Raw genomic sequence first — 25,077 nt, forward strand, 5'->3', positions numbered from 1 at the left:
TACTCTCGTAATTGAAATTTCACTTTTTAATCTTTGATTAATATTATATCTTTAATTTAAAATCATTCAATTATTTTATACTACATATAAGTATATATATTTTTGTATACGTAAAATAGATCCACATAATTTTATTATTTACAAATTATACGTTATATCACTCTTCAATAAATATTATAAACAATAAAATTATATATACTCATTTTGAATATATAAATATGTATAAATTTATATATATTTTTATATGATTAAATAATTTTAAATTAAAAATAAAATTATATCAATTATATAATAATATATATAAATATATCTATAATTATTTATTTAAAATATATATATATATAATATCTGTAAATCAATCACATTTGTCTAGCCACCGAGCAGACAACAACCAATTGAATCCAACCTAAATGGGCCCGTCTAATCTTTGTTTAAAATTTTCATATTATTTGAAGTTTTCAAAGTAAAATGAAAACTTCTGCCAAGGATTCTGAGTTTCTTTCAGATGAAGAAATTGCATTCGTGTGTGGGTTATTTTATTTCTCCTTTTTACAAAAACACAAATTGAATCCATAGATACTTAATTCATCAGAAATATATTCTATTAGTCTTGAAGATGACTGCAATCCCCTCGAATTTTAATTTCTAACGTTGGACCTAACTCCTACCATATCTACCTCTGTGTTGTGTTTCAATTTCATTGACTATTGGGTTTCACAAAAGTCTTCATAATCTATCTCCCTCAGCTTCACTCTCCACTCCCAAAATCCCTACTATTGCTTCCAGTTTTATGTGCTCCTCCTTCCCCTTCCTTCCAATACCCATTCTTCTAATTTTGGAAATTTACAGAGATTTGAGATGAAGATCGAGGAATTGGACGACGTGGGTTTTGAGCGAAACGACGATGCTTGTAAGAGAAAGCAGATTGCGGGGGTTGACGCCAAGAGAGCGTTGGTGGGAGCGGGTGCTCGGATCCTCTTTTATCCGACCCTTTTGTATAATGTATTTCGTAACAAAATTCAGGCTGAATTCAGATGGTGGGACGAAGTTGATCAGGTCACTTTTATATTTCTTTTTCAATTTTTATTACTTTCATTTAGGTTGTTTTACTTGTTTCGTCAATACGACTTTTATTGTTATTTCAGTTTGTTCTGTTGGGTGCGGTTCCGTTCCCTAAGGACGTTCCCCGGTTGAAGCAACTGGGTGTTGGTGGAGTCATCACTCTCAATGAACCTTATGAAACTCTCGTTCCCACGTCCTTGTATCATGTCAGTGAATTTTAATTTGTTTTAATTTTATATGCCTATGTTGTAAAAAAAATCTTTTTTGCTGGTTGCTTGTATGGCGTTTGAATGGCTTGAGTCCTTGTTTATGATGAATTAAAAGTGAAGCAATTTGTTTACCAGTTTGAAGAATGTTTTATTGTTTACAGGCCCATGGGATTGACCACCTAGTAATTCCTACAAGAGATTATCTCTTTGCTCCTTCGATTGTCGATATTAGGAGAGCTGTTGATTTCATTCACAGTAAGTATATAAGCTTTGTTGGTCTCTGATATTTTGGCTCTTCTGAGTATATATAAATTGTGTTGTAATTCCACTGTTGTTGTTCTCTCCTTTTCATTTGGGTTCAGGGAATTCATCTTCTGGTAGAACTACTTATGTTCATTGTAAAGCTGGCCGAGGAAGAAGTACCACCATTGTGCTTTGCTATTTGGTAAGGTTTTGTTTTGTTGATGCAAGGTTATTCGTCTATTTGAAATGTGAGGTTTTCAATTAGCGTAAGATTTCTTTATCTTTCATTTAATCTCCACTTCACCCCTTATAGTACTGAAGAATTCGGTCAGTATATCTTCTGCAGGTAGAGTGTAAGCACATGACACCAGCTGCTGCCTTGGAATACGTACGATCTAGAAGACCTAGAGTGTTGCTGGCCCCATCACAGTGGAAGGTAAGAAATCATTGGTGTGAATTTTTTAATTGAGAAGAAAAAATATAACCTTTCAAAAGTTTTAATTGTATTATGTTTCTTTAACCCGCTATATGAATGGTAAACATGAGGTTAGACAGTTTGGTTGTACTTACTCTTTCCATGGATAGCATTCTTTGTAGGTTTGTGAATGCTTTCACCTCTCTCGGATTACACGCTTTGTGGGGCTAAGAACTTAGAATAATTTATCCTCGGTTTTAAATAACACAGAACTGTTCTTGCAAATAGTAAATTGGTCTCTTCATGGTAATGCTTCTTTTGTCCTTTGGAACATGACATTATTTTGGTCTCCAACTAGTAATTGAAGTTTCCCTACTGATTACATGCTTGCACTTATGGTCTCTGGCTAGAAAATGCATTATTGTGTTAAATGCATAAAAGCGTTCGTTTGAACTGTTATTCCGCTATTTCTTCCTGTGACAGTACTTGCTATTCTCTAACAACCCTTGCTTGTTGCTTGTGGATGATTATAATAAGCAGGCAGTTCAGGAATTCAGCAGGCAAAGACCTACTGCTACCGCATATTCTACCTCAGGTGATGCAGTTCTAATAACAAAAGCAGATCTTGAGGGGTATCATGGCCCTTCTGATAATAATGATCGAAAGGAGCTGGTCGTTGTATCCAGAACAACGAGGACGCGGCCCATGATGACTATATTGTCATGCCTCTTTGCATCTTGGAAAGTTTCTGCTGTTAGTGGACCTGTCACTGGGAGGCGGCCTGAGACACGCGTTTACTAAATGCCCAATCCTTTGCCAGATCCTATGAAGTTGTTCGTACAGGAAAGTACTAGGAAATAAAGTTCAGAGCTCTGATCATTACCCTGTATTCAGGTAACTTTGTGTTCATGAAAGAGGCAAGGAAAATGAAAAGTAAGAGAGATGGGAGAGTTTTTCATTGTGTATAATCTATTTCTGTATCCGCGTGTCATTCTATGGTATATATTTATGCCTAAAAGGATATTTTACTCTCTAATTGCATCTCCTGGTTGAGCCATTATATTCTTGTCACTGAATGTGGCCTTTGTCCAGGCTAAGGCTAATACTCATATTGGTGGGTTTGGGCAACTGTTCCTGCAATTCATGTGAATAGCCTTTTCTCTCTATGGGTCTCTGGGTAGCACGGCTGGCAGATGTGGATGTACAGTTCAAAGATTTCTAGTCGTTTGCCAAAAAACGACTGGTAAGTATGAATTATGCGACACAGCACTTTTATCAACTGGTGGTTTGATCTGCAGTAACTAGTTTACTTACCAACTGTGTATTCCAAACAGGGCTTACCATCCACTTCATGCAATAACCCATTAACAAAAAAAGGCTTCTTAGAGTGTTGTTTTTATACTTGAGCAATTATTGCTTTTGTGACTGTTAGTTATGGACAAGTATTTGTATATCAAAGGTAAGATATTGACAAATTAATCAATTAAAATTCGTGTCACAAAGTATTTCAAAGTTAATGCAAGTTCAAATCTGGAAAAAAGAGAGAGAGAGAGAGAGAGAGAGAGAGAGAGAGAGATCAAAATTTATGATAAAAAAAATGTGTCGGCTTCTTTTGTCTCCATGGATGATAGACCTCTGAAAAGAAAAGTGATAAGATGATGAGAAAATTCAAAAAACAGTGGCGAGTATTGTCTACTCATTCGGTAAGCAGGTTAGCTTTATTATTTTATTCATGGGATTAAGATAACTTAATATTCATCTTGACTTATTCAAGATGAAATCTGATAATATCAATTAAAATAATTAGACGGCGACCGGTTAACAAATTTGATAAATAATCAAAAACCTTTTAAAAAGATGTTTGATTTAAGTTTTTATTATATTTATAAAATTTTGATTTATTTAATATAATAATTATGAATTTGATTATTGTATTTTAGTTTATCTGTTTAATTAATATAGTCAAATTTACCCCCAAAAAAATCATCCTAATAATATCATTTAATAATTGGATGGCGTTTAATCTTGAATGGAAAGAGGTGGGTGAAGCGGTGGACGGGGCCATCTGACCCCTTCCAACGGAAGCAAGAATCGAAGTGGTTCTTTAGTTCACCAACTCGTGGTAGAAGCCCAGATGGCAAAAAAGGCCAAAATTTATATATACTTATTGGATTATTCGGGTTATAATTCTTTTCTCATTTCTTTCTTAATTTGTATGTTATTTTAAAAATATATTGACTGAAATGAAATTTGTAATAATAACATGGAAAGCTTCAATGCTATACATATCTATTTATATAATTTATTTATACGTATAATCAAAATCTATTGTATGCTCAATAAGCAGGGGAATGTTCACCAAATTCTGCCAGCCACAAAGCAAAACGAACTTCAAAGAAGAATAGTTGGCTCCACGAAGTTTCCGCCATGGCCAATACTCACCAGGCGATGTTATATGTATTCCATCACAAAAATTAGAAAATAAGAAAATAAAGATCTGGGTGGAGAATTTCAATTTATTAATTTACTTCTTTCACGATTTTCATAGGAAGGAAAGCAAACAATTAAAATGGAGGGATATTTTAACAACTTTCTTTCGTATTTATTAATTTCTTATAATATATAATATATATCTTATAATATAATATGATATAGATAAAAAATAATATATAATATATAATATAAGATATATTGAATTAATATAATACAATAAACGTATTGTATAATATGATGCATATCTTATGATATAATATATTTTATTAATATAAATCAATTCAGTTGAATTTTTTTCCTCAAAAATCTGAATGGTGATTGGACAAGCAATTACCGAGCCTCATCTTGGCTTGAAACCATCATTTTGGTTCTCTCCATCTCTTTAGCTAGACTTATTGTTATAACCATATGTATTAATATTTTATGATATATAATACGTATTTAAAGATATGATATGATATATATTAAAACATATATGTATTATAAAGTATATCGAATTAATACAATATAATGAATGTATCATACGATACGATATATATTACTGATACAAATTGTTATATCTTATTAAAAAAGTGATGACGTAACATAGATGAATCTAAAATATTTTTAAATTTTAGATAATGTTTGTAATATTTTCTAAGATGATGATACGATATTTAGAATATTTATTATTTAATTATTATTTTTAATGTGTATCCTATGATATTCAATACAAAAAATTAGATTTTTAATATTAAATACTATACATGATTCGACTATCAGAAATAATTTGATTTGACTTAATTCTCGATAAAATACTAAAGGAATCAATAGTAAAATCTTCTAAGAGTATGTACAAAATTTGCATGAATTTTGGTGAGTAAAATGAGAGGTGGGCTAATATGTTTGTGAGAATAAGGAGAGACTTTGAAGAATCTTAAAAAGGTGGGGGTATGGCCATGTTGTAAGATTCGCCATTGCACTACACAATTCCTTCTGCAACTTCTTTATGGGACCAAATCTCTCAACGCTAAGAGAAACCCTAAATTTGCTAACTAATAGTACTTTAAAGTAAAGCATCCAAAATATTCCATTAAGTGAAAGAATTGAATATCACCTTTTAGCTAGGTTGAACAAGACATCTGGAAAGAGACACCTCCCCTCCCATATACCAATATCTCTACAACAGTGTTTAGATTCTCTTGCTAACTCCATTTTTAAATTTACCAAAACCCCTTTCAATTTTCTGTGCATTTGTTGAAGAGTTTATACCACACCTGCAAATCATAACTTAACTATGAAGTTTCCAGCATCTACAAAAGGGTATTCTCTGAATCTCCTCTTAAGATTATAGCAACTAGCTTTGTCTGTTTATCGTCGTACAAACCAAATTATTAGCAGCAGATCTAGTCCTGATCTGAGAATTTAGATAATTCCTTTCTGATGAAAAATTCAGGTTCTCTCTCAGTTATGTCTGCTGTATTTATAATTATTCAGAAAGCTGATAAATCCTAGTCAGACTCTTGAATCTATTATAGTAAAAACTTTGATAGGCCTTCCAGAGAGGGTAACTTTTGTTTTTGCTGAATTGAATTGGTTGCAACCTAGTAAAGTATTCTACGGTACGATCGGATTTTACTTTCTTATTAACTTGTGGCTTTTTATATAGAGTTTCGCTATCTCTACTATTTCGACAGAGATGAGCGTAGGTTATTTTCTAGAGTTTCTTGTTTCGAAACCTCATTTTTGTTTCTTTTATTAATACATACTTTCCCAAGAAAAAAAAAAGTTTTATAGAGGGTATGAGATCTATCGATATTACGTATGGAAGTAAGAATATCTAATAAATATATTAAATGGAAAGTTGGAAGTGTCCTACCCAAACTTAAAGGTTATTCTTGTCTGCTTATTCTTTCTTCCGTCTTTATTCTCTGAGAAACTACTCTGAAGCTGCCTAATTTATCTTTATTTCATGCATGTCCCATGATAGCCTGCACGTTACTCTTTCCCTTTCCCTTCATGGGATAAGTTCAGATCTCTACTCTCTATATACATTTGTAACTGCAGAAAAAGCTCGAATCTGGAAAACAAATAAAGCAATAAAGAAGTTTCCTGACAAACAAAGACGCCCAAACTTTAAATATTAGTAAATTTGCTAGTCACTACTATAGAAGATTCCATAATTCCAATCAGAGATACATCTTGATCATGGTAGCTCGCTTCGTTTTCATTTGATAGCTAAATCCAAGAAACAGTCAATCATGGATGGTGATATATATGTATATTGATAAGTTTACGCAGAAACTAAGGGTATGAATTTAGTTCATATGGCAAAGTTAGCTAGTTGTCATTTATTTGATACTTTTTAGAGAGTTTTAACCTCCTCGATATACAGGTGGCCACAGGAGGCTTCGGGGAAATCACTTCACTTGGTAAGTAGTGAGGACCCATCAAATTACAAATTTATTTCTTTCCAACAACTTATCAAAAGTATGTTTCCTTTTCATTGCAGAAACATCGAACTACTCATATACGAAGCACTCCCATCACTCCATTATTAAAGCTAAGGATTCTACATATAATGTGATACCTTACGTAAATCTTATATTGTTAAAATATAAAAGAGAGGTTAGATTTATATATTTATCTTATATCGTTTGGAAATATTAAAATAAGACTGATTAAATAATTTATAAACTTCTTAACATAATAAAATGTGTTTTGTGATATCCTTAGACTTATCTCATATTGACAAAACACGAAATAAATACTCATACTGGACATATGCACATCCCACATCACTTAGGGATGAAAAGATATATCTGGTTAAATAATCTGTGAGTTCTTTAAAATATCAAGAACTATAATAGACTATGTATTCAAGTGGATAATATTTTAATAATGAGTCAGATTATTAGATGTGCAAAAAATTAAACAATTATAAGTCACAATGAATACGGTGTATAGTTTTATATATGTATGTGTGTGTCTCTATTCTATAATCTATGTCAAGATGAATTATGACTATATAAAGTTAATATCAAAATTTGGATTGAAAAGACAATACATCAGCACAAACCTACCAAGAGAATTTTATAAGGAAGAAAAGAAACCTGTGTATTTCTTAATAATATATAGGTGCTATATTTAGATATACATGTATGAATTGCTTCAGAAAGATTCAAATAGTTATTTGTTTCTCCCATAATTTCACATACTGAACATATTCAATGATCATAATTAGAAATAGCAATACTATGTATACACACTTTGGATATATAAATGTATATACACTCATATGTGTCATCATATGATTGGTTATTGTTTTATTCTTAATTCGTAATCATCCAATCACATAATGACACATATAAATATGTATATATTTATGTACCTAAAGTGGGTACATATAGTTTTATTGAATTAGAAAACATCTAAATAAAACTCTCCTTCAGTTACATAAAGAATGTTAAATTAATATCATATTTTTCATAAAGGGGTCTGGAAAATTGATCTGATGATCTTGCGATTAGGACTGTGATAAAATTGTTAATCAAATTAACTAAAGTCATTAACAGATTTTACACCTTTTGAACCAGAAAAAAATGGATAATTATTTCAATAATAAGACAAGGAAAGTTCATATTTTTAATAAAATTATGGGAACCTATTTAAAGTACACAAATGAATCTACACTTGTTGTACACTTTTTTTTTTTAATTTTTTGAAGTGAGGAAAACACAGAATGAAAGTAAATGAACAATTGGACAATACATAATTTAACGGGAAATCATCATATAATTATATATTTTAGTTAATAAAGTGAATACAAACTACAAACATCACAATTAACAAAGCTTTCTTTGCAATTTGCGCAGACTCTTGGGTATTTTTCTTTCAAAGAACAGTAAAAAAAGAAGAAAAAAATATACAACCACCTTGAAATAATAAAATAATAAGAATAGGCATATGTAAAGACGATATTACAATGACGATGGGCATGATTTCCACGCATGATTATCGATGGATTTACTTTGTGTCTTTGGTTTTCCTTCCATTTTGTCAGTAGAGAGCAGCCTTTTTTGGCTTCTTCTTTTTTCCTCTTTTTCCTTTCTTCTTTTTCTCTTCTCTCTTTCAACAGTTAGTTCAGTTTGAGAGTGAGAGCCATCAAACATAAGCCAGGGAGACACTCCAAAGAAAAGAAAGAAAGGAAAAAGCAAAAGTATAGATGGAAACTCCTGGTTTCTTCTAAATAACAACTTCAGAAAGGGCTTCAAAGTACTAATGATGGTGATAATCATGCTGTCTGTAATGGTATCTTTTGATTATTTTTATTTATATTTGCTCCTACCCATGATGATCCTGGTTGTCAGGATCAGGCCAGAAGGAAGAGTACTTCAGCCATTCAGCTTCTTGCGGGTTTGTGATTGATGACTCCTGCAATAGGGCACAGCCATGTGAACAAAATATTAGCTAGGGTTAGGGTTAGGGTTCAAACATACACATAAAAGTTGCCTCTTTTTCCCTTTTAACCTCCCCACAATCAAATTGTCTGATAATGTGTTTTTCCTCTTCATCCCACGCATGAAAAAAGATTTTATGCGCTATCATCCAATTCCCTTTCAAACCCCTTAAATATTGTTATTAGTTTCCTATAATATAATACGATACTGATGAAAAACGATATATATTCTAAGTAATATTAAATTAATGCAATATTATAGACATATTATATAATACAATATGTATCCTATAATACAATACATATTATTGATACGAATCCATATATAAAAATTAGTATGAGTGTATGTGAAAATTTTTAAATTTTTAGGTGTATATATATATATATATGTGTCTGTGTGCGCGAGGGAGAATCATATATTCAAAATTCTCTTTCTGCATATTATTGTAACAAAACACACTACTATTAGCAGTCAGGAAAAAGGGATTTAGCCCTTCATAAATTCTTGTTGGAGAATAGTTTTAAATAAAAGTTGGTGAGAAGAAAGTTTTGGGGTTTGTCTTAGATTCCTGTTGTCGTTCAAAAGAGGAAGAAAAAAAAAATGATTTTACTTCTACAATTGGGACTTCTGGTTTCACATTACTCCATTCAGATTCTTATATTTGCTGATCCAATAAAAAATTATACCAGTTTGAAATACAAAACCATCTGTCAATTTGTTGAAAGAAAAAAATATAAAAGAGAGAAAAAAGAAGAAGAAGAAGAAAAATAAAGTAAATGTTCAAAAGCAAAATCTGGTTGTCGTTTATTTGATTTTATTTGTGAGGAAACCAAAAGACAGTAGAGTGTAGACATGATAGATATATATCTACACTTCTTTACAGGATACTGTCTGGAATATTAATATCATACAAAATCACAGAAACTTAAAAATGAAAAAGAAGAACAAAAGAGATAAAGAGAAAAAAAAAAAAAAGAAAAGGTTTCTGATTTCTCTCTTTAATTTAAATCAATAATAATATATAGTAATAAAGAAGAATTTGATATACTAAAACTTTAGTCCTTCTAAATACTTAGAGAGTCGTGGATTTCAGGGTCAAAAAGTTCATACTCACTTCTTTGATATCACTTGAGGTACAACCCATTATGAGTTCCTCCAAACCAGACGCAGACCTTCCTCCCAATTTATGATGTTGCTGCTGCTGCTGTTTTATAAGATTGACCAAAATGATTAGAGAAAAAATACTAATCATCATGTTTTCAACAAGGATTAAAAGCTCAAAAGACCATTTCATTGTTCCCAACTTAGCTGGCACTAATTAACATGACATGTTAACGATTTCCTCCTTTCTTTTTCGGGTTTGTATGATAAAATATATATACTTCAGAAACTAAAGAGAAGAGATATCGGTCACTAATCTAGCGTGGTAATGTTTATTTCTGGTAACAATGAATGAATGGGGCTTAGATTAGCTTCTGAATTCACCTGGAAATTATCATTTTGAAGCATTATTCTGGGAACATGGTAAGAGTCATCGTCAAGAATGAGAGAAGTGTGATGGAGTGGAGGTGGGGAGATGATGGTAGAGATGGGATGTGAAGGCCTGGCGATGTGGAAGGCTGTGGTGGCAATATTCTGATGATGATGCACATGGTGTTGGTGGTGTTGTTGGTGGTGGTGTTGCTGTTGTTGACGGTGATGATCATGGGCCACATGATGTGGCTGCCGCTGCTGCTCCGTTATGTCCTCGCACGTGCCTGGTGGAGCTTCACTTGCAGTTGAAGCTTCTCCTATCCCCACCTGCATGCAATAGACATATCCATGAAGCGGTTTGATAGCTAGCTAGTCGATTTTCAACATTGTTTAATTAGCTTTAATATCTTTTTCTTTTATTATTGAATTTCCTTTGTTTACCTATCGGTTTTAATATTAATATTAATTTTAATTCCTGCTAGCGGGTAAACGAAGTTTAGTTAGATGACAAAGATAATCAAGTGAGGTCCATATATAGAGTCTGCATGCCGTATCTGCAAGCAACCCTAGAACTTTTTCGAGTCCTTCCTTTATCTTATCTATTTAAATTTCAAACAGTTAAATTATTACGTTTTAAGCAGAAAGTTAATTTGTAATTTAAATACAGATGGATTTGGTAGACAAATTATCCGTAAGAAAAAAGATTTGCTAAAACAGACAAATTTTTTTCGTTCATAAAACTTTTAATGACAAAAAATAGATTTTTAATAACTATTTTTCTTTTGTTAAAATCATAAATAATTAATAATTAAAATCATTAAAATAATATTTATAACAAATAAATTATTGTCCTCTCACTTATGCCAATTTTTTTTAATTGACGGTAAAACATGGGATTATATAGAATTTCATGCCATCTACAAAATGTTCATATCTCTACTAATGTATGAAGAATTGGTTAGTGAAATGAACGAACAAGAAGATATGTGGAATTTGAAGATATAGATATACCTCATCGAAGCTTTTCTTAAATGGGTCGAAGCTGAAATGGTGATCATGAGACTTTAACTGTGGCATATCCATAGCAACAAAACTTGACATTGCAGCAGCAACCACAGGTGCAGGCATTTCATCCCTAAGTGGAATTAATTCTTTTGATGAACAACTTCCACTTCCATGGTCTCTTCTACTATTAGGATCACTGCTTCCTTCACCAGTTGTTACACTTCTATCGGACCAGTTACATTGCCGTGGCTGCGTCTGGTAGAATATCTTTGAAACCGCAAGCTCTCCTTCTTTCTCTTCTTCATTCTGCCCAAGGTGGTATTGGTGCATGACCCAGTTGGTCTTTTCGGGTTTTCGGTTCTTGCCAAAATTTGTATAGAGCACCAAGATTTTCTTGCACCCTTTTTGCTTACCATTCACCATAACTGGTCTTGTCTTACCAGTTTTATGCCATCTTGTTTCTCCACCTTGCAAGTCACATTCGGTTTGAATTTTCCTCCTCTTTCTTGTGCCAGTGGTGTAAGCCTTTGAAGGCCTGTGGAAGAAGTGTCTACTCAAGCCATCTCTTGTAACCCCTGAAAGTAAGAAACGTGAAGAGAAGCCATTATCCCCATATTCAAAGTTAGGTTGACTTAGGTGTAACAAACAGAAAGACTAATGAAGTTCATAGCTTTTACTCAAGACTGGAAATTTATAAGATGAGAGATAAAAAGTAAAACCAGGAAGTTTCTCAGGATGGGTATAACAAATCCCATCTTCCCCTTCAATAGTAGGAATAAATTCATCTATCAAAGGGTGAGATTTCATGTCTTTGGCTTCTACTTTTGCTTCCAGGTGCTCTATCAGTTCTGGGTCCGTTGGATCAAATTTCACCCCTGCTGGTAGACCTAACCAATCCTGCAAAGTACAATCAAATTCAAATGGTTTTTTTCTTTTTGAAATGCTATTAGATAATATTGGCACCCAGAATAAAACAGGAAGAATAAAAAGATTCTACTTTTGATTAAGAAAATGATTTTGTTATGGAAGAGCTAAGAATATTGGGGTACTATGCGTCCCCTACCGGCTTTGCTTCTAGTTTATGTCCGCAGCTAGGGCACTGTTTAGATCCACACAACTGATGTTCTTCAAGCTTGGCGTCAATGAGATCAGAGCTGCGGATATTGGAGCTTAAATTACTCGTATTCATGGCTTATTTGGCGGCGAAAGGGGATGCTATCTTCTTCCTCTCAAACTCTGCAAATATTCTTTGAAATTATACACTCTATATAGCACCCACCTACTCATTTCTTATCATATCCAGTTAACTCTCTGCACAACACATATCATCAGTCTGTTTGAGATCCCAGCTTCAGCCCTCAAAAAATTGACCCAAAAAAAATAATTAATCAATCAGAAAGCACAGATCACTCGAAAAAATTGTAGAAATACATAAAATTTGATCTAAGTCTTATACAAGTTTGTACCAAATGAAATCTAAAAAGAAAGAAAATTGAGGGAAGCCCAGATGAGAAATAAGAAATAACTGAAAGACGAGATATAGATGACAAATATTAACTGTTAAAATGATGGAGAGAAGAGAGAAGGGGGAGGAGACAAAGAGAAACAAGAAGGAGGAAAAAAGAAAACTGTGACAGTAGGATTGAACTATAAACCTGCTTTAACCCAAGAAAACACCAGAATTTGCTCCCTTAGTTTACTTTAACTGAAGCCACTGAAGAAAAAGGAAAAGTTGCCCTCAACCATATATACCACTTTTAAGCCACAGCTTCCACAAGCAAGCGGTTTATATTTGAGAAAGAGAAAGAAAACAGGATAGAAAGGGAAAAAAATCTCCCAGTTGGTTTTTCTGTCTTTCTTTCTCTTTCTAAGGCAAGGTGAAGCTGTTGTCTACAAAAGCAAAAGCGATGAAAGGCCTGTTACTTAAGGTTCACATTCAAAAACATAGCAAACAAACACAAACACGAAACACCCATCTCAATAAAAAAATATTTATAGTTATAGAGAACTGCAGCCATAGAAAAGTGGTGGTTAGGTTAGAAATTTTGATAGTGAAAAGGTGGTGATATACGAATGAAAGTGAGAAAATAATCTTGAGGTTGGACGTGGCAGTAAGAAACTTTGAGTAATGAAGACGATAAGGGAGGAAATTACAGTTTTTGCACAAGAAATTCTGGTTAAAAGGCAGAATTTTTCTGAAAGAGTGAGATAGAGAGAGAGAGAAGGAAGAGATTGTGGAAAAAATACAATTAACAAACAGAGAGAGAAGTGAAAAAAATTGTCACAAACTCACATGGGTTTTGAGCTGGAGTGGTGATCATGATACTTTTGCCATGAATGAATGTTAGAGAGAGAGAGAGAGAGATGGAATTAAGAAATTGCTTGATAAGCAAGGCAAATGAGCAGTGTGCATGATGGACCACCACCATTGTAATATATTTTTACAATTGGGTGCTTTTGGCCGGGAGTACTTTGTTTGGTTTGTTGCTTAATAAATAATAAAATTATAATTTTATTCTTAAATAATAATATATTATCGTATAATTAAATGTTATTTTAATTATAATTATTAATATCTTATAATATATGATATAATATGATATAGCTAGACAATGATATATATCATAATGTGTATCAAATTAATATGATACAATAGATGTATCATACAATACAATACATATTATTGATACAGATCAATATATTTTTTAAAGAAAATAATGATATAGTAGGATTTTATATATATATATATGAGAAATCTTAAGTTTTCAATGGTGTTTATGATATTTTAAAAAAAAATAATATGTCACTTATATTTTTTATTTTATTTTTTAAAAATTATATTATACGATACGATACGATGCTCGATACATAATATAGAAAATTAGATTTTCGATATATGATATGATACGTGATTCAATTACCATAGTTCTTCCTCTAATTTAAAATTATCTAACACATAGTGGCATATCATTATTTATGCACAAAGTTGTATACATTATTTATGCACATAATATTACTATTTAATAAAAGATTTGGTTTACTAATGGTAATATGTCAGTTAATAAAAATTAATCTAATTATCCTTCATCTTATATATTAAAAAATTATTAAAGTAATACTGATTTTATTACAATTATATTTTTACTTATTAACTTTATAAGATAAAAATACCTTATTTTTAATTAATATAATAAAGAATATAAAGAATAGTTTTAAATAATTATATCAATGGACATTTAACTAAAATAATTTCTTAGTATTCGTTTTTTACACCAAACTAAACATAATAATTATTATACCTACTCATTTTTATTAAATATAGTAATAATTTATATATAATAATTTTATAAATAATCTATTTTTATATTAATTTTAATAATAAAAAAACTCAAATCAAATGCACCTTAATACCTACAAATATCTTGGGAAAAAAATTTCAACAATGATATTTCATAACTAAACTCTTAATCTATCTAATCTAGTGGTTGTGGAATTGATCACTGAATTCAAAATTTCGCTTACTTGGATTAGCGGATTCTTGCCCTAGTATAAATCCAACCCTAATAAAATAAATCTGTACTAAACTTCAAGAACAAGCAGCACAGGCATTATTATGAATAAAAGATAAAACAGTCGTTTTCTTTCAATTACCAATATCTTTTTGCCTTCTCTTTTGCTCTACTAAGGGGGAAATCTATTGTGTGTGTCGTTCGTACAATTATGTGGTGCACTGGACCCACCTAATATGTGGGCCCAGATTGTAACATGAAGCATATTGATGAGTGATGGCTTGTGTCCACATTCATAACATTACATGGAGGAGTCAAGATTGTAAATGATGAAGGTTCCTTTTGCACAACACATAGATACATAGATGGCTATGCAGCTATGTCCACATGTATCTCTTTTTTTTTTGGGCAATTGAGATCGGATTTTTTTTTTTTAATTTTAATATTTCATTAATTTTATTAATTTTTAGAATTTTTCACATATTATTTAAGTTAAATTGTGAACAAACTTTGATCAGGGTTCTCTTGTCCTATCCATAAGAATAAAATTTATCAAATCTATCCAATTTTTTTTTTTTTTTGTATGACACTTTCCCACCCTCAAACTTAAAAAACAAAAATTTCCCACCTTCCATAAACGTTATTGACCAACTTTGTTAAATTTTAGGGTAAAAACATGAAATAGAAATACTCTAAGTAGTTACTTTTGAGGTCCAAATATTAACGTTAGAAGTTTCGTTACTTATCACATTAATATTTAAATCTTAATTCGACTTTTATTCCATTTCCATTTCTGTCCTAAATCTTTATCTTTTATTAAGATCTCGTTTCCTGTTGTGGCTTCAATGATCCTGTCAAAAATCTCCAATCAGACACATCGCTTCAATGACCACATACTTTCCCCACAACCTCCAATGAACGTCCCTGCAATGCTTCGTTTCCTCCAAAATGTCTCATATCGTTTGTTTGGGTTGAGTATCTTGGCTAGTAAAGTGGAGCCATCTAATTATGTTCAAGAGTGAGATTTGCACATAAGGCTTTTCATTGGTTTCAGAGGTTGAATTCTGAGAAACACTTGGCTTCGACTTGAATCTTGAGCTATAAAAGTATAAATATTAGGTTAAGATTGCGGCTTATTGTCAAATTCAATGAAATCCACATCTGGAGTTTGGCTTCAAATTTAAATAAGGGTAAGTGTTGAAGCAATTTATGAGGAATCAAAACTAGAAGCTTGTGAACTTAAACAATAATCGTACACAAAAGTCGAACCTACATATTCGGCTTCGTGTATCCATTGATTAATAATAAAATTCTAGTTAACACAAAATTTCAAGAGCGACACCTAAACAAACACTCCAATCAACATAATCAAAACAACCCAAACACACAAAATAGGGTATATATCAAAATAGGAAATGTGTAAGAGATGCACAACGGTGGTGCATTGTTGGCTTGTTTTGAAAAATGAAAATAATCAAAATTGGGATCATACTTTCATTTATATCAAGGCCAATGGACTATTTTTCATCCAAATTTTAATGCAAAGACAAATATACATATGTAATATTTCAAAAATCTAAATATCCACTCATAAGCTAATTTTCGTTAAAATTTTCAGTTAAGGTGAAGGATGAAATCGTCATTTTAATAATATTATTAAAAATTTAGTTGGCCCCCAAACTTTTGAAAACTTCAGTTTATCCTCTTCTTTAACTTTAGATTACTTCAATGGCCTCTCCCTCTGTCGACCAAACCAATGTTAACCTTTGCTTCTCTCTGACGCTTGAGCTACCCTTTGGCCACAACGCGACACAATGGCTGGGAGATGGGTGGAGATTCTTCATCTCTGCAAAGAGACAATCTCTTCATCGATGAAGAGATGTGGAGATCTCCACCCGTGTCTCTTCATCACTGGCCAACTATTTTGATTATGAGAGACAGTCGATTGAATAGAGGAAAAAGGAGGAATCATTGGATACATGTAGTGACCAGAGAGGGAGAAAAAAAAATAGGGATGGGTGGAAATAGACAATTTTCAAAACTGAAAATGTTTAGATAGTAGTGAAATTATTAACTTCTAAAATTTTGGGGAAAGAGAAAATGAGGTGAAATTATTAATTTCTAAAATTTTGGGGAAGGAGAAAATGAGATAAAATTATATAGTTTTTAATATTATTGTTAAAATGATAATCTTAACATTAACCATAAAAGAAAATTTTAATGAAAATTAACTCATGGATGGGTATTTAGATTTTTGAAACCCATGGATGTATATTTGCCTTTATATTAAAACTTATATGGAAAATAGTCTTTGCCCTTATATCAATATTAAACGTAAAAAAGTACTATAAATGGAGATGCAATAAGGGATTATTAAAGGGTGGATGCGTCCAATAACAATAAAATTATACATACATTTTTTTATATAATTTAAATATATATATATATCATATGTTTTCATATAATTAAAAAATTATAAATTAAAGATAAAATAATATTTATTTATATGATAATATATCATCTGTTATTATATAATTAAAAAATTATAAATTAAAAATAAAATAATATTTATTTATATAATAATATGTCATTAATATGTTTAAATTATATATCAAAATTATATATATATATATACACACACACACGCACACTCTTGCTCGCCGGGTAATATATTAGTGGTGGTGAGAAAGTCTGTGATGTCGGTGACGTAGACTAGTAATCAGACATGTAATGGAACCAGCGTATGCATATCTTAATTAAGACTACTCTGGATTCTCACCATGTGACACATAAATTTCTTGGCATTTTGCGATCTTATTTATATTATATTTATTTCTTTATCTATTGATGTTGTTCTTTTCATATATATATATATATATGGGAAAAAAGTTATGGCTTATCAGCTTATAGCTCTATCTGGCTGCAAGGAGTGAAATTCTGTAGTACTTGCAGAAATATTCCTCTGTTTAAAACTTAATTGGTAGGTGCAATGAGAGAAGCATCTTTCTCTTATAATTTATCCATGTATCAGAATATGTCTTACTGGGACATAAAATTTTTTTTTTTTCTAGTAAGTGGGATCCTGCCTATCTTGATTACATCAGATCCGTAATAACTCGAACTTAAACCTTTTTTCTGACACTTACAATATTTTATCAGTTTTACTAACCCTTGAGTCAGGGTATAAAAATTTTATCATCCTTGGTTTATTTATTTCAGATAATTAAGCTGCTTAGGGCTTCTGGAATCCCCAGCATCCTTTGGAATTTATTATATAATAATATATAGAATTCTTTCTTGAATTTTGGATCTTTAAAAAGATATGGAATATGGATCCTAAGTCCTCTGTTAGAGAATATCATAGTGGCAAACTGCTGTTGATTTTCAGAGAATTTTTAATCTCAATACACCACTCATTTGTTTTAAGGTGTAAATAAGTTAAAGTAATTGTGGGGGTTCTAAATCCAATAAGAAACTAAATGACATTGCATCTTGACTTTCAGTGACTGGGATTTATCTTAATATTCAGGAATTAGATTGTGAAGGATTTTAAATTATCATTTTGTTATCTGTAATTTTAGTTATTATCATACAAGAAAGTTCAGTCGCCAACCAAACTTGAGAAGATATGGGCCTGAGAAAAAAAGAGTTGGTCAACTAAGAATTGTGGAAATTTGTATCTTCCATCCATGGTACAATTAATATAGAACCTTAATCCTACACAAAATATATATATATATGGTCTTCATAACAAGGAATACACATACCGTACTAATAAATAATTTGAGTGATAAAAAAGAGATCCATATGAAAAAGAGAGTAGATTCAAGCCTCCTCCAACCGAAGTTTAACCTGTTTCCTATGAGTTTCTCATTATTTAAAAAAAAAAAAGTCTTAAATACACTAAAGATCCAATTTTATAAACTGAATTATTGTTTCTAATATTCATTATTATGCATAACAATATTAACTAGATTTAATTTTGAATTTAAAATCATGTATTTACATACTTAATGGGGTACTCATGATAGTTTTATTATACAAGGAAAACCCCAATGTTTCAAAAGTGAGAACTGATTTGCCTATTAGCTTTGATAATCACACCATACAGCCACCAATTAATCCACAAATTACATTAAAATAAGCCACAAGAAAGCTGTCTTTACTCTCAACAAGTCTTCAGTGGTTCATCCAGAATACAAGGCGATGAGGAAGTCAAAACTAGCCTTGATCTTGGCATGGTAAACAACATAATTAATGAAATAAATTATGCAAGAGGAACATTAACCGCAATTCCATCAACTTCTGCCGCCATTCAAAAATTTGTTTTGTCTACCAGCCATATGAAATTATTTCCCATTTGGGGTTAATTGTAGAACCAACCTACAAAAAGAATATGAGCTTCGACAATAATGGACACACCAACATACATCAAAATGATCTGATTGCTCCATGCTTAGCACACCAAATTATTCAAAAAAAAAAAAAAAAATGGGAATGTCTAAAATTTCTCTTATTGTCAACTGCATTGGCCATAAAGTGCTTCAAGGTATGCAGATGCAAAGTATTATAGACAACAGGTATGGTGCCTGCCTGGTTCAATACAGGAAGCAATTTAATTTATGACTTGAACTTGTTGCTGACAGAATCATAGCTTGGGACATTAATAACTGCAAAACAAGAGAACAAAAAATATAGATAATCACGCAAGGAAAACCAATCAACCAGAATAGAGTACTTTGAATAAACCCATAAAATACCGTCTCCATATGATGCCATTGTCAGTGGGGATGAAAGAAGCTTCTGGGCAATTGAAGTAATATCCTTCATTGTGATATCATCCACAGCCTTCAAGAAATGGTCCAGGGGTTTCCTAATAAACAATTAATTTAAGAGGAAAACATCATATTACAGTCCCATGTGAAGAAAATGGAATATTAATCAAAGAAAAGGTGTTAAGACTGAAGTCAGTCATTATCGTAACAAAGGCTAAAGCAAAAATCAGTCCGCTCCTTTGGTCATCAACAGATAGAAAATATCTTTCTAATCAAATGTTCCTACATCTACTGGGTTCTGCTTAGAGATAAAATGAACATGGATTACAGAATTTCATCAGCTATGAACCGAAAGCAACAGAGGAAGCTGCAAATACACACTATCGACATTGAAAAGTCGGAAAAGTTCATTGTCTAAACTAGACCTTCTTTTAAATTTGAGACTGTAGCCCTTACATTACACTTATGAAAACTGTCATAACCTGTACAAAGCAACATTCTTATGCCCTCACAAGTTTCAAAAAGTTTCTCTAACACTGACATGATCACATAATCGATAATAAATGACATCTCATGTGCCGATTCCCTGAATTCTCCTCCTCATAGTTAATGTCAGGTAAAATATATCTTACCGATCTCTCTCGCAGATGCTGAATACTGCCTATCAATATACATGATGAAGTACATGACACATACAAGAGAGAGGTAATATGCAAAACAGATCCTTGTGTGTTTATTGTATTAGTTTATCACAGCATATACCCAAGTCAACAAAAAATTTATATCATGACTTTAGTCGTACCTGTCACCATATGTCAAAACTTGTCTGCCTATATCTTCAGATACAACCATCTGCAGAATAAGAAAAAAGAAAAAGAAAAGAACTTCAGAATCTTGAGAAGAATGAAATCAACTAAAAATGTACGATTTATATCCAAAATTAAGAACTGAAGAAAAAATTAGAATACTCTGGATTCCAAATTCATCAAAATTGCAGACTTGGTTGATTGTTTAGCACGATCTAGTTGTACTTGATCAACTTCACCGAAAAGAGAATGCAAAAGTATGTCAGTATTGGGCTAATGAATCAAATGTTTTAGTAAGAAATTTTATGGAACAAGATAAAGGTTGGCAAGAAACCTTCTCCAGGAGTGGCGACTGCAATAAGCTCCTTCACTGCTATGTCAATGGCTTTTGATACAAAATCAGAACCCTGAATCCAGAGACAAGCGTCTTTAACTGAAATGGCTTATCCAAAACAAATTTCATGACTAAACAATGATGTAAAATTCCTAGAGCTTAAATTTTGATAAGTTTAACAATCACTGGGTGCTTTCATATCCCCATTCTGGAGAAAGGGATGATTTGGTGTCTTCCCCCTTCCCTCTCCTCTGTAATTAGGTCCCTAGGCTAGTGGTTAGCATAATACAAGTTCATAGAGAGATAGGAGGATAGCTGTAAAAAAGTTTGGCATAATGTTGAAGTAAATAAATAAACCAAAATAGTTGAAGTTCAGAATAGTGGCTTACAGTGGTAGCCTGAATACCAAATATGCCAGTATGATTGTAGATGTTGTTGAATGCCGAAAATGACTGAACTTGTGTATACTCATTCAAGACACGAAGATCTGCCCATCAGATTTAGCACAAATGATTATATGTGAATGACATAGTTGCAGATGCGTGACTCAACTGTCATATAATCGAAGTGCTGCTCATATGAAAAACTCCAACTAACAGAAGTAAACAATATTCCTTAAAAATAACATTTTTCTTTGTAACAAATTATAGAAGTGTAGTAATAAAAAAGAGGTATAAGAAAGCAAACAAGCCGAATACTGAAACGCACACCAAACATAACTTCAAATTTATGCATCCCATTGTTGCTACTTAAAATCCAATAGTACAATGATAAGGGATAAAGGATAATAGGAACAACTTACATAGCCTTGAGTACATTCCTTTTCCAGGCCCCCCTGCTGAGAATGATCCACCTCCTCCCATTAGCATCTACAATACATTATATTTAACATTGCTTGTAGACTTAAATTTTTAAAATAAGCATCATGAAAGATATAGATGCAAATGAAAGGAACCACCATGATAACAAAACCCTAAACATGTGCTTGTTAATGTTCAAAAGTTATGAAAGGCAAATTCACTAAGATTAAATGATATGGAAGTCCACTATCAAAACCTGAAGAACAGTCAAAGTCATAGCTTCCTTCTCATTATGCCAACCACCAGGAAGTTCAAATGCAAGAGCAAAATGGGTTCTCTGGTCCTGGAAGGCAAAATCACACTTAAAAACGTTGTAGAAGGCTAAATAAATTCAGAAGAATAAGTTTTAATGCGTGATATCTACAATATATACCCCTGAGCCTGCTTGACAACGATAATCACCTCCAATGTACACAGATTTTGGTTCTTGTGGACAAGGAACACTGGGTAGGTCAGATAAAAGAGGTTCAGCTACAGATAGCAGCTGCTCATGTTCAACACCAGAAGCTGCGAGTACCAACCGAGGAGCAGTATAATTTTCCTGAAATTCTCATGCATAACCTCAGAGTAAGAATGCAAAAAGTTGCAATCTAATGGAAATTACAATAAACTCAAACAAATAAAATTTGCATGATAAATATCTTATTCGCATTTTAGACTTACAGCAACAAATTCCTCCAAAATTGTACTATTCAATCTATTTATGGCAGATTCTGGGGCTAGAAGAGGATTAGCCAATGCACCAGAATAACCAGTAGAGTGAATTGCTTCCAAAAGCAAGCCTTGGGGATTGTTGGAAGCATCGCTGATCTCAGATTTCACCTTCAGCAGCTGCAGAAGGAAAATATCACTTTAGAGCAGGTAAAAATCTAAATTGGCATAAGAAATTTAAGAAAGTACAAACAAAAAAGGAAAATACCTGCTCATTAACCTCCCAATCCAAGAAAACAGGGTTCCTCACACAGTCAATAAGCAACTCTACCATTTCAGGAACATAAGTTTTCAGAGCATCAAAAGTGTATCCCATCTGTTCTCTAGAGGCTGAGGCTTGGACATTGCCACCGATTGCCTCCACTTCCCGCACAACACGCAGCTGGCTCCGGTTTCTTGTGCTTCTAAAGGCCATACGCTCAAGTAAGTGTGTGGCCCCAAAAGAGACCGGTGACTCATAGATAGAGCCACAATCAACATATAAACCTATTGAGGCAGCAGGGCTCTGATAGGCAAAGAAAAAAATATTATCTTGATAAAATGTAAAATAATTTCCTTCAAGAACATAGGGCCTTAAAGAAGAAAACAAGTTGTCCATGAAAAGGTATTTGCATACATACCACTGATGCTTCTGAGGCAATTTTGACACCATTCGGGAGAGTTGTAATCTTGGTTTTAGCTGGTTCAACATAATCCGGTAATGAAGGGGGAAGAGAGACACCTGGAAGTGGAAAATCCAGAGGAGGTGTAGAATTGGATCGCAGCCCAGTCAACCAGCCAAAGAGGCCACCTGAAGAGTATGAACTTGTGGCAACAGCGCTAGAACTGGCAAATCTTGTGGCTGCAGGTATCCTACTACACACATGACCCTATTTTCACAGTTTAGTGTAACATTAAACATTTCCACCAAGTAAGATAACCATCATATGTTGATCTACACAAGTGTGTAGCCTTGGATAAACCATGATTGAAAGAGAAAATCCATTTAAAATGATTTCACATGCAACTAAAACACCCTACATGAAACTATCCTGTTACAATGGTACTTTTCCATTACAATATCTCTTCTAAAATTATTGAGTCACTTCAGATAAAAGTTTAATGTTACAATTCCTTAATTTTCAATCTATTTCCCACCAGGAAGCAAGAAGCAAATATTTACCCTACATTGTTATTACAAATTTATCTAAATTCCTAATAAAGCGCGCAAGGAAATATGCCTAATAGCAACCAATTTCATCACAATATATATGTATATGAACAGCGATCAAATTACTGGATCCTCCAATTTCAGTTCCAGTTCTTCCATTAGTTGATTTACTGATACATAATGTAACATAATATACAATTCACACAGTTAGACCGTGAGGAAAGTAATGTGTTTTCATTTCATGGAAACAAAAATTTAGCGTGAATATACTTTCTTTCACAAAAGCTAGTAAATTTTCCAATTTTTCACATTTCGCCAAAGACAAAACTCACAAATAACATAACTATTATAACAGGAAAGAAGCATAAAATTCCAGCGACTTACGCACAGATCTACCAGCTAAACATACGAGCAAACATAGATTCAACTATCAATTAACATACAAGCAGCGAATCCAAGTAGCTTTTACTCCAATACGATGAGTGATGAAAATGAATTTAAAATGCAACCAATGGGTTTAATTAAGGTCTCAGAAGGATCGGTAAGCGAGTATTGACCTTGAGAGAGCGAACGCGAGAGGCAGCTGTTCTGTACATTGTGATTGTCGATCACTGTGAAACCCTAGTTCGTACGGACGAGTGATGAACACTGATTGGCTCAACAGAAAGAGGGAGTCTCGGCAGTATTAGGGTTAAGGAGCCGAGAGACGTAATTACCCGATGAAATGATAGACCTGTGTGACGTAGTCCGTCTAATTGTTGTGTTGCCTGATTTAACCTTAGCCTTTTAATTCATTATAGTCTTCTCCTTCCTCTCTCTCTCTCTCTCTCTCTCTCTTTTTTCCCTCCAAATGACTAATTTTCACTCTAGGTTTGGTATAACTTCAACTTTTATGCGTTAATTTTCAAAAATTTAAAATTTCACCTATCAACAATAAAAATTAATGCAATCAATTAATTTTCTTTTAAATTACTAATTTATCCATGTTAAAACTTATATACAAATACCCATAGAAAATAAGAATTTTGAAGGAGCATGTTATTTAGAAAAATGACATTTTTTTCCCTTTTTTAAGGTTTCATCTCTTTTCAAAATTTTTATTTACTGCAGTTACCTCTCGAAGTTTAAAAATATCACACTTGCATCCTTTTTTCACCATTAGTAAAATAATTACTGTTTATATTATATATCACATTATCACTAATAATAAAATATTATTAGAATTTGTTATTATTTATAAATAAAACAAAGTAAGATAATTAATAAAAGATATATTAACAAATTAATATTTTTCCATCCCTAATCAAACGCGCTCTTAAAGTTAAAACTTTTTAAACATCAGTTCATATGCTAGAATGTTGGAAGATATTGCACTAGTGGCTTAACAATGCACACTAGATGTAGTATGTTTGAATTAAACTGTCAAGTTGAAAATCATAATTCACCAGATGGAATTAAAACTAGTAAGAAAGAATAGTACCAAGGCCAACATCTCTTGAAGGATAGCAACTGGAGAAAATCCACAAGCCTCTGCAACTGCAATCACAAATTATAACAGAATAAGTATTTCAAAATGGAATATTAAAATCCGGA

The 25,077-nt window shown here is 32.3% G+C and overlaps 3 protein-coding genes across 9 annotated transcripts; 1 reads left to right on the forward strand and 2 right to left on the reverse strand.

Annotated features, from left to right (window-relative positions):
• Positions 1–401: 401 nt before the first annotated feature.
• LOC123201158 (phosphatidylglycerophosphate phosphatase PTPMT2-like) lies at positions 402–3,427 on the forward strand. Of its 4 annotated transcripts, XR_006498744.1 has the most exons (8): positions 402–1,056; positions 1,146–1,268; positions 1,433–1,526; positions 1,634–1,762; positions 1,847–1,950; positions 2,470–2,823; positions 3,022–3,172; positions 3,264–3,427. XR_006498744.1 is itself a non-coding variant. In XM_044616621.1 (6 exons), the coding sequence occupies exons 1-6, from the start codon at positions 859–861 to the stop codon at positions 2,728–2,730; spliced, it is 909 nt and encodes a 302-aa protein (XP_044472556.1). In that variant the 5' UTR covers positions 403–858; the 3' UTR covers positions 2,731–2,965. The 4 variants fall into 4 exon arrangements, 2 of the variants coding, with proteins under 2 accessions (XP_044472556.1, XP_044472557.1); XR_006498743.1 differs by having other exon boundaries at positions 3,022–3,427; XM_044616621.1 differs by lacking the exons at positions 3,022–3,172; positions 3,264–3,427 and having other exon boundaries at positions 403–1,056; positions 2,470–2,965.
• A 4,749-nt stretch (positions 3,428–8,176) lies between these two features.
• LOC123200180 (NAC domain-containing protein 75-like) lies at positions 8,177–13,569 on the reverse strand. Of its 4 annotated transcripts, none has more exons than XM_044615326.1 (7): positions 12,995–13,568; positions 12,403–12,650; positions 12,059–12,236; positions 11,346–11,914; positions 10,347–10,661; positions 9,976–10,065; positions 8,177–8,835 (listed from the first exon to the last, which is right to left on the reverse strand). In XM_044615326.1, exons 2-7 carry the CDS (start codon positions 12,526–12,528, stop codon positions 8,746–8,748), a joined length of 1,368 nt encoding a protein of 455 aa, XP_044471261.1. In that variant the 5' UTR covers positions 12,529–12,650; positions 12,995–13,568; the 3' UTR covers positions 8,177–8,745. The 4 variants fall into 4 exon arrangements, with proteins under 4 accessions (XP_044471261.1, XP_044471260.1, XP_044471258.1 ...); XM_044615325.1 differs by having other exon boundaries at positions 12,403–12,696; XM_044615323.1 differs by having other exon boundaries at positions 12,403–12,696; positions 12,806–13,568.
• A 5,337-nt stretch (positions 13,570–18,906) lies between these two features.
• Positions 18,907–24,301, reverse strand: LOC123200802 (mitochondrial-processing peptidase subunit alpha-like). The gene is made up of 13 exons (XM_044616188.1): positions 24,042–24,301; positions 22,955–23,203; positions 22,543–22,839; positions 22,287–22,454; positions 21,997–22,164; positions 21,820–21,906; positions 21,566–21,632; positions 21,153–21,250; positions 20,764–20,836; positions 20,592–20,662; positions 20,426–20,475; positions 19,609–19,721; positions 18,907–19,518 (listed from the first exon to the last, which is right to left on the reverse strand). Exons 1-13 carry the CDS (start codon positions 24,078–24,080, stop codon positions 19,469–19,471), a joined length of 1,530 nt encoding a protein of 509 aa, XP_044472123.1. The 5' UTR covers positions 24,081–24,301; the 3' UTR covers positions 18,907–19,468.
• Between the last annotated feature and the right edge of the window lie 776 nt (positions 24,302–25,077).

This window comes from Mangifera indica, chromosome 17 (genome assembly GCF_011075055.1).
Source record: "Mangifera indica cultivar Alphonso chromosome 17, CATAS_Mindica_2.1, whole genome shotgun sequence".
Taxonomy (NCBI): domain Eukaryota; kingdom Viridiplantae; phylum Streptophyta; class Magnoliopsida; order Sapindales; family Anacardiaceae; genus Mangifera; species Mangifera indica.